General features: G+C 32.8%; 2 protein-coding genes across 2 annotated transcripts; both read left to right on the forward strand.

Moving 5' to 3' along the window:
* Window positions 1-7,650: 7,650 nt before the first annotated feature.
* LOC114122635 (uncharacterized) lies at window positions 7,651-8,300 on the forward strand (the record flags this gene model as incomplete). The annotated part of the gene is made up of 2 exons (XM_050208665.1): window positions 7,651-7,938; window positions 7,995-8,300. Coding segments are annotated over exons 1-2 (594 nt in total), but the record flags the coding sequence as incomplete, so codon positions are not given.
* Window positions 8,301-8,385: 85 nt separating this feature from the next.
* Window positions 8,386-9,018, forward strand: LOC126553518 (uncharacterized). Its single transcript, XM_050208666.1, has 2 exons — window positions 8,386-8,472; window positions 8,540-9,018. The coding sequence occupies exons 1-2, from the start codon at window positions 8,400-8,402 to the stop codon at window positions 9,016-9,018; spliced, it is 552 nt and encodes a 183-aa protein (XP_050064623.1). The 5' UTR covers window positions 8,386-8,399.
* Window positions 9,019-10,278: the final 1,260 nt, after the last annotated feature.

Raw genomic sequence — 10,278 nt, forward strand, 5'->3', positions numbered from 1 at the left:
GCCGGATTTATTCAGTACATCCAAGCAATGATGAATGTTTTTACTTACGACTGCTATTAGTCAATGTACGTGGCCCAACATCATTCCAACAGTTACGAACTGTTGATGGTGAATTGTGTGTATCCTACAGAGAAGCCTGTCAACGTTTGCAATTGCTTGAAAATGACGCTCATTGGGATCAAACTCTCAATGATGCTGTAATATCATCACACGCTCATCAAATACGAACATTGTTTTCTATAATCATATCTACATGCTTCCCATCAAACCCAATTGATTGTGGATCAAGTACAAAGATTATATGTGTGATGATATTTTGTATCAAATACAGAATAGAATGGGAAAATCCAAATATACAAATCAGTGAAGAAATTTACAATGAAGCATTGATTTCAATTGAGGACATGTGCTTGATAATGTCAAACAAACTATTAATTCAATTAGGCCTGACCGCGCCCAATCGTCCAATGCATGACGCTTTTAACCAAGAGTTGCATCGAGAAAGACTGTATGATCTCAACGATTTGAAAGAATTAATTCAAACAAATCTTCCACTGTTAAATGAACAACAGAAGTATGTATTTGAAACTCTTATGAAAGTAACAAATGATGAAACTGGAGGGATTTACTTCTTAGATGCACCTGGTGGTACAGGAAAAACTTTTTTGATTTCATTAATATTAGCAACAATTCGCTCACAAAATAAAATTGCACTTGCACTCGCTTCGTCGGGAATCGCAGCAACTTTGCTTGAAGGTGGTCGAAACAGCATTCAGCACTAAAATTGCCATTAAATATGCATAGCAATGAAACTCCAACCTGCAACGTTTCGAAGAACTCTGCAATGGCAAAGGTTTTGCAGCAATGTAAATTGATTGTTTGGGATGAATGCACGATGGCACATAAAAAATCTTGGAGGCTTGGACAGAACCTTAAAAGATCTACGGAGCAATAACAACCGATTTGGTGGTGCAATGATTTTATTAGCAGGAGATTTTCGTCAAACATTGCCGGTGATTCCACGATCAACGCCAGCTGATGAACTCAATGCATGTCTAAAGTCCTCAGTTTGTGGAAAACATGTCAAAGTACTTCATTTAAGCAAGAATATGCGTGTCGAGTTGCAAAATGACCAATCTGGAAACATATTCTCTAAACAACTCATTGACATTGGTAATGGCAAATTTCCTATAGACATGTTGACTGGCTGCATTAACTTTCCTCTAAGTTTTTGTCAGTTAACTCGATCAAAAGATGAACTTATTCAGAAGGTGTTTCCAGATGTTTCTCAAAATTACAGAAACCATGATTGGTTGAGCGAACGAGCTATACTGGCTGCAAAAAACATAGATGTAAATGAATTAATTTCAAAATTCAAGAACAAATTACAGGCGAATTGATGATATATAAATCAGTTGATTCGGCTACTAATCAAGATGATGTAGTCAACTATCCACCGGAATTTTTAAACTCGCTGGATTTGCCAGGATTGCCACCTCACAATCTTCAATTAAAGGTTGGATCGGTGGTTATAATGTTGCGAAATATCAACCAACCGCGTCTTTGCAACGGTACACGGTTAGCGATAAAAAAAATACTAAACAATGTGATAGAAGCAACTATACTCAAAGGAAAGTATAAAGGAGAAGATGTTCTCATACCGCGCATCCCAATGATTCCGACTGATGTGCCATTTGAGTTTAAACGACTACAGTTTCCAGTGCGTCTTGCTTTTGCTATGACTATAAACAAGTCACAGGGGCAATCATTAAGTGTTTGTGGTATTAATCTAGAAAACCCATACTTCTCACATGGTCAATTGTATGTTGCCTGTTCCCGTGTTGGAAAACCATCAGATTTGTTTATCTATGCGCCAGGTAATCAAACAAGAAACATCGTATACCACAAAGTACTACAATGATAATAATAATAATTATGATTCACATGATTAACAATAAAGCGATTACTTACTTTTAAATCATGACAGAACCGTCACCCTGGTGATAGGGCGTTGTGAATAAAAAATAATTAAATAAAACTATAACAGTTAAAACTATAACTACTTACTTTTAAATCATTATATATGTTTTATTTAATTATTTTTTATTCACAACGCCCTATCACCAGGGTGACGGTTCTGTTCAGGAGAATTTTTTAAAATACGTAGGCACAAAAACTGCCACATTACAAATCTTTCGTCGTGAATTCGACGTAATATTAGCACTATCAATAAGATTAAATTAAAAATTAACACACGGCATACGAAAATGCAAAAAAAGAAAGTAACACACGGGCAACGCCGTGTCGGGTCAGCTAGTATTAATATATATTCAACAGTTCCTTTTAATAAATATATCTATATAATAAAAACAAAATGTATATTTCATCTACCTCATCCCTCGATGACCACCATAGATTGTCACCGCGTATTCTCACACATTTAAATTAAAACGTTCATGTCTGAATACACACCTCACTAAAAAAGAAATCCCTAACAAACAATAGTACAGGTAAGTATCCGTCTGTCTAGACTCTATTTAATTCATATAATATACCCTGGGTCCTTTAAGTCAAATGTATCCTAAGATTTCGAAAACCAGAGTTTTCGAAATTAGTTGTATTTTTATCGATCAACAAGCAACAGCACATTTCTACATACATTTTCTGTACATTTTTTTTCTTTTAAATATGGATCTCATGACACGTAAGTACCTTTATAGTTTTTTTTATATGTAATACATCTAAGATTTTTTTTTAGTATATGAAGTATTCCATTTTTATTTAAATACTACATTCGAAGAATTAATTAAGGTTACATGTAAAGATTGTAGTCTAGATTCGTTATGTTTAGATTGTAGGTTAAGAAAAAAAAATTTTTGTAGTAAATACCATCTTGTAAAAAACTCAAGATGGTATAAGTTTATTGGTAGACCGCAATGGTTAATCGAGGATATAACCAAATACTCGAGCTTCGATATCGAATTTTTCTTACGTGAAATCTTCGAAGAAGCCTATCAATTACATTGCGACGATGGGCATTCCCAATGGAAGCTTCATTTATTAGATAATAGTTTAGTTAGTAATTTTTATATATTCCAAATAAATCATAACAATTGGATAGATAAATTATTAAATAAGTGTTTTTTTTTCGTAACTCCTCCTCCATAGGAAATAACTATTGGGAGGAGTTATTATATAAGATTTATATTTATAAGTTAAATAAGTTAAATAATGTAAATATTAGTTTAAGTAGTATTATATTTAATTTAGATTTAAAATTAGGAGAAAAATTAGAAGATAAGAAAAAATTAGAATTAGGAAAAAAGAAAAAAATTAGCTGTTTAATTTTAGATTCGTTAAATATAGACTATAGTTATAAGATTTTAGATTATATCAATAAAAAAATAATGTTCCATGATAATTATGACGAGGAGGAGATATGGTGAAAAACGTACAATCACATCTTTAGGTGAGTTATATAAATCATATATAAAATGTGTTACAAATTAAATAATACGTCGTTGGGTTTTACGAGACTATTTGATCGAAAAACATTACATGTATAAAGAATTCTATTGTTATCGAAAATGTCCTGTCCCAACCGGTCTATTCTCGACAAGTGCAGGTCAGTTTCAGGAATTTTATCGATGCTCTGTTCAATACAATGATACCCAAAATAGTTAAAAATCTATAGTGATATACCTAATTCCCAAATAATATTTTACCTAACCCTGGCTTAATTTATCTTCACCACCGCAAATGCTAAGACACTTGCTCCGTTACCCGTCGATGTACGTTCAGTCTGTTCTAGACAACCATTTCGTACGTATTATCTCCGCGTTTTCACACAACAGTATTAACAATTTTTCCAAGTGTTTAAACACTTTATTTAAACATGTTTAAATGCGATAAGTGTCCATCGGTTTTTAACGCGAAGCGTAATTTGTTGACTCATAAAAAAACTCATCTCGGAATTCGATTTCCATGCACTATTTGCCCTACGACATTTAAATACAAGTCAGATCTTAATAGACACCAAAAAAATCTTCATGGTATGTATTTATATAATATTATTTTTCATCATTCGTGATATTAATTTAAAATAATTTTTTCAAGGTATCATTAACGTGCCTGCCCATCGTCAACCCGCCGCACGTGAAGATATACAGATAGCACCGCAAATAACTGTTCCAGATATACTAGCTGGTGGTTCAAACATATTATCTGATGACGATATTTGTATGATTGCAATGGATGCATATGAAATGCTAGACGCTAATACAGGTATTTATATTTTATCACTCGCGACATTTTCGACAACACATTTTTAGATATTAATCAGGAGTTTTATTTTTTAAAGATTCTTACACTACAACCGATAACGGGAAACGTGCTTCTTCCGCAAACACTACGTCTGCTATCCAAGCTAAAAAAGCACGTTTACTTCTTGTACAGTCTCCCGGCTTTATCGAAATTTCATCTTCTGCAAATAGAAAAGTCGTATGGTATTACGCAAAAATATCGAAAACATTCAAAACTATATTGAATTTTTTAATTCGATTAAATCTGAATTAGTCGAGTTACTAAAATCACAAGCGTCTAAACATCTGATCAAGTTTAATTTAAAGCTGGAAGCTACATACAATATTCCAAATGTTGATAATACATCAGAGAACCGTTCATTTAAGACCTCAGCTAGACCGATTTTTGCCGAAACTGGTGTACGGGAAATTGTTGAAGAAGGCATTATAAAATTAATGGCTGAACAAGACGAATATTCTAGCAAAGGAAGTGGTTATACGCTACAGTGTATTGACGGAATATTATTAGGTGTTTATCAATATACGCCTATGAGCGCATCGTCTTATATTCCGTTACCTGATTTCATTGAAAGAAAAAAAGCTGTAATCAACCCGCAAAACTCAGACCAACAGTGCTTCAAGTGGGCTATATTAGCAAAACACGTAACAGGTTCAAATAAACAACGTATAGAAAATTATACAACGCACGAAGAAAAATATAATTTTTCTGGTATCACGTTCCCGACAAAATTACATCAGGTTAACATTTTCGAAAAAATAATCCTAATGTAACTGTCAATGTTTACGGACTCGAAAAACATTTCCAACCACCGCAAAAATTTCCAAAATATGAAGTGTTTCCATTGAAGGTGGTAGATGAAGAAAAAACAGATCATTTCGACTTGTTACTAATAACCGATGATGAAAATTCTCATTTTACCTACATCTCTAATTTTTCCCGACTTGTACGATCACAGAAAACCCGACATAAAGCAAGCGCTGTATTTTGTAAACGTTGCTTTACATCGTTCGAACCTCTAAATATTAATAAATACGAATTAAATGAGCGCATACGATTTGAAGAACATAAGTTAATATTATGCGGAACACATAAACCAATTTTACCTCGAATGCCTGCTCCTGGATCGATGTTAGAATTCGACGCATGGAAAAAAACTCAACGACATCCGATAGTTATATATGCAGATTTTGAAGCACTACTAAAAAAATCAGATAACAATACAAAAGCTATTCAAAAACACGAGGCCATGAGTTATGGTTTTATGGTTAAAGCAAATAACGACGTTCCCGCAGAACTGCTTGAACAATTTAATATTCCAACTTCACCTATAATTTTTCGTGGCGATGAAGATAATCAGAATGTGGGTGAACATTTTGTGAAGAGTATCGTTGAAATAGCTGAAAACATTGAAAAATTACTACAAACCAACATACCAATAACCTTTACTATAGAACAACAACAAGCACATAATTTATGTAAGACATGTAATTTATGTAAAAACGGTTTCTCTGTGGGAAACCATAAAGTTGCTGATCACTGTCACTTATCGGGTAAATTTCGACAAACATTGTGTAATACCTGCAACCTCAAGCTTCAAACACCAAATTTTGTACCATGTTTTTTTCACAATTTATCAAATTATGATGCACATTTTATTGTAACTGAACTCGGTGTTCGCGACTCACACACGGCACAATAGCAATAGTTATCTATGCCGGGTATTATCTTCTAACGATGTCCGTCCGGCTATCTTTGTCCGGCAAGCCGCCCGCCGTAATTGCTCAATCAGTCTTCTCTCCGCCGTACGCCCGGCATTGTGCGGCCTTTGTTTTTGTGAACGGCCACCTTGGTCTACGTGAACCGTGGTACCCAAGTTTGACGTGTCGTGTGCCGTCCGGAGTATTGTCGGTTCCAGTTCCGAGCCGCTTGGTAAACAGAAGTGCCCTGTGATTTGTGACTTTTTTATACTGTGCCCTGTGCGATTCATCAGCTGCGGTCGGCGCGTGTGCCGTTCGCCGGTGTTATATACATACCACATGGTTGCATATCACCGTATTATCGGTTCGACGCGTTGCCGTTTCGCACTTACGGGCATTGACCTACGGCTGTGCTGAGGTTCAACGTCGTCGTACAAGTTGCCGGACCCCGTCGCCAATCAACATCGTGATAACGATCATATCACCTCGTCGACGCTATCACGGTCGTATTATTATTATCATTATTGACATTATACTTCCTTTGGGGCGGTTGCGTATAAATATTATTATATTATTATTATTTTGTTTATCATTTATTTATTGTAATTTGTGGAGACGTCCAATGTTATTATACTTATTAGTATCTTGATTACTTAATATAATTACTATTCGTAATATTTTCTATTATATATTTATAGTTATTTTTATTATTACGTAATACTACACCTTATAGTGCGAGCCATTGGGGACAACTGTTTAATAAGAGTCCTTTTGGCGAACACTCGGTCTCGATGTGAAAAGAATTTCTGTAATACCAAACAGTGAAGAAAAATTCATCTCATTTTCAAAACACGTTTCCAACAACTTTTCAATACGGTTCATCGACACATTAAGATTTATGGCTTCAAGTTTATCAACATTCTCGGAAAATGTATTAACACCAGGGTTCGAAAAGTTTAGAGAAACAGCTAAACATTTTAATGCCGCAGACTTGCCATTCGTTACTCGTAAAGGTGTTTACCCTTATGAGTATACGGATGGTTGGAACAAGCTGGAGCAAACCAATTTACCAGAGAAAGCAGATTTCTACAGTACACTAACAGAATCAAATATACAAGAAGATTATGAACATGCAAAAACTGTTTGGAGTCACTTTAGATGCAAGACTTTGGGTGAATACAGTGATCTATATCTGAAAATTGATGTTTTATTATTGGCTGACGTGTTTGAGAACTTCAGAGACCTATGTTTAACCACATACTGTTTGGACCCATCTTTTTACTATACAGCACCCGGATTCTCCTTTGATTGTATGTTAAAATATACCAGAGTCAAATTAGAGTTTTTCACAGAGTATGATATGCTGTTGATGATTGAAAAGGGTAATTATAATAATTATATATAAAAATTTACATTTATAATATATAAATTTTTTATAGGAATTCGAGGCGGTTTGACACAAGCAAGTATGAGGTATGCTAAAGCTAATAATGAAAAGACCCCAGATTATGATCCAACAAAGTCCAAATCATGGTTAATTTATCAAGATTGTAAGTATACATATACATATATTTTAATTATTTTTTAATATTAATTTATTTTTTTAGGTAATAATCTATACAATTGGGCAATGTCACAACACATGCCCTATGGTGGTTTTAAGTGGGTTGAACCTAAACTAGAAGGGCTGAATGATTTGAACGATACATCACCCATCGGACGGATATATGAAGTTGACATTACTTATCCAAAAGAACTCCATGATAAACACAACGACTTACCTTTCCTACCACAAAACGGTATCCCAGCTGATTCAAAAGTTAAAAAACTCATGGCAACACTTCAGTCGAAAAAAAACTATATTATTCATTACCGAAATCTTCAGCAAGCTATAGCCAATGGACTCATAGTTGAAAAAGTAAATGTATAAATGTTTTTATTTTACATTTATAATATAATTATTTTTTATTATAGGTTCATAGAGTAGTTCAGTTTAATCAATCACCATGGCTGGCTCCATACATAGCACTAAACACAGAGATGCGAAAAAAAGCAGCAAATGACTTTGAGAAAGACTTTTTCAAACTTTTAAATAATGCGGTTTTTGGGAAAACCATGGAGTCTATGCGGAAAAGAATAAAAATGGAACTGGTGTCTAGTGATCGTCGTTTACAAAAACTGATAAATCAGTCAACATTCAAACACTGTACTACATACAATGAAACTCTAAATGCAGTTGCATTAGAAAACAAAATCATTGATTTTTGTAAACCTATTTATATAGGTAAATATAAACATTTTAATTTTTTTTTTTATTGTTATATTAATATTTTAAATTTTTTATCAGGTTTTTCAGTGCTGAAAATTTCCAAGTATTTAATGTATGACTATCACTATAACGTAATGCAGAAACATTATGATGATAAAATTGAGCTCATGTATACAGATACAGGTAAATTATTATTATTATTAATTTATTATTTTAGTTTCATTGGTATTAATTTTATTTATTATTTTAGATTCATTGGTGTACTATATTCAAACTGATGATTTTTACAATGATCTGTTGAACAATCCAAACTTGTTGAATCGAATGGACACTGCAAATCTACCCCGTGACCACCCGTATTACATTGCTGAGAGAAAGAAGATTCCTGGGTTATTTTCTGATGAAACCGATGGACGTATTATGAGAGAGTTTTGTGCTCTCCTTGCAAAGTCCTACGCTTACATTTTAGAAGATAAGGAGAAAATCAAAGCAAAAGGAATCCGTGGACATGTTGTTAGAAACCATATGACCTTTCAAGATCATAAACGGTGTTTGTTTGGTGATACCAGTTTGGAAGTAACAACGTCAAACGTCTCTATCCGTTCATTCAAACACGAATTAAAGACCATCAAATCCGATAAATTAACTTATAACAGTTTTGATGATAAAAGGGTTATACTTGAAGACAAAGTACACACCCTAGCTCATGGACACTATTCTATAGAGTGAGTATATAAATATATATATATACATATTAATTATTTTTTAATTAATAATTTTGAATTTTATAGGGAGGAAATCGAAGTAGAACTAGATAGTTAGTTATATATTTGTAATGATTATTTCTGTATGTATAATTTTTTTATACTTGTTTAATTTTTGTACTTGTATTTTACTGTAAACCATTTTCTTTGTCAATATTATAGTTAGTAGTATATATTGTAAAGATTATTTCTGTATGTATAATTTTTCCTATGTCATATTTTTGTACTTGTATATTTTACTTTAAACCATTTTCTTTGATAGTTAGTATGGTATAGAAATAAAACTCAATTTTGAAATAAAAAAATATGTTGTTTATTTGAAATAAAAAAACATGATTACAATTTTTATGAATTATTTACAAACCATTTTCTTAAAGCAAACACTTTATAAAATGTACAATATTTAGGATTTAAGTCCTTATGAAAGATACAACAAGGTAAATTTTCTTCATCGCATATTTGATCCAGTCGAGGACAACCCAAGTCTTCAATGTTGATAACTGCAACGTGTGGTATATACTCTATAAGTAGTTGTTTTTTCTGTTCGCCTTTGGTGTAAATACAGTTAAACTTTAACGAATTCAATATTCTGCCAAGTTCTTCATACTCAATATCACCATAATCTATAGATAGCTGATGAAAATTTTGTAGCCACTTGTTAGTTTTTCGACGTTTATTATCTTGATTAGATTTTGAATTTTTAAAAATCCAGTGTTGAGTATCCCATGTTTCTGTGTCTACAATAGACATCTCTTTAATCATATATTTGTTATTCGCTCCAAGAATGCATTGAATGTCAATGATGCTTGTAGACATTATGACTTGTCTTTAAAATAAGTTTCAATAGTATTGAGTTGACTATGTATAGCAGGTAATGTTTTTTTCAAATCGTTTACAGCTTCTAGAATAGTTTGTAATGTAACTTCAGCTTTTATCATATGCTCTGTTATATCTAAACACGTTAATTCCAACTTTTCTGTTGGTTCTTCTTGTAATTGAATAGATGTATGATTTTCTTCAATTAAATGTTCAATTTTATTTAATTTATCCGAATATGATTTAATCGAATGTTCAAGATTTGAATTATTTTTTTTTATTTCACCAGACTGAGAACTACCGAACACGTTCATAGTAGAAACTCAACTAAAGTTATTTTCTAGTGTCACTTATATTTATCCAACTATTATGTGTATTGTCAAACCCCAGCCACTTTACAAATATCTGT

The sequence above is a fragment of the Aphis gossypii genome, unplaced genomic scaffold (assembly GCF_020184175.1).
Source record: "Aphis gossypii isolate Hap1 unplaced genomic scaffold, ASM2018417v2 Contig00253, whole genome shotgun sequence".
NCBI classification, from domain to species: domain Eukaryota; kingdom Metazoa; phylum Arthropoda; class Insecta; order Hemiptera; family Aphididae; genus Aphis; species Aphis gossypii.

What these genes read in the sequence shown, in the direction of transcription:
- LOC126553518 (XM_050208666.1), top strand. Translation starts at nt 8,400, where the DNA reads ATGTATGACTATCACTATAACGTAATGCAGAAACATTATGATGATAAA. An exon ending in GCTCATGTATACAGATACAG is followed by an intron (nt 8,473 to 8,539) that starts GTAAATTATTAT and finishes TTATTATTTTAG; the next exon opens with ATTCATTGGTGTACTATATT.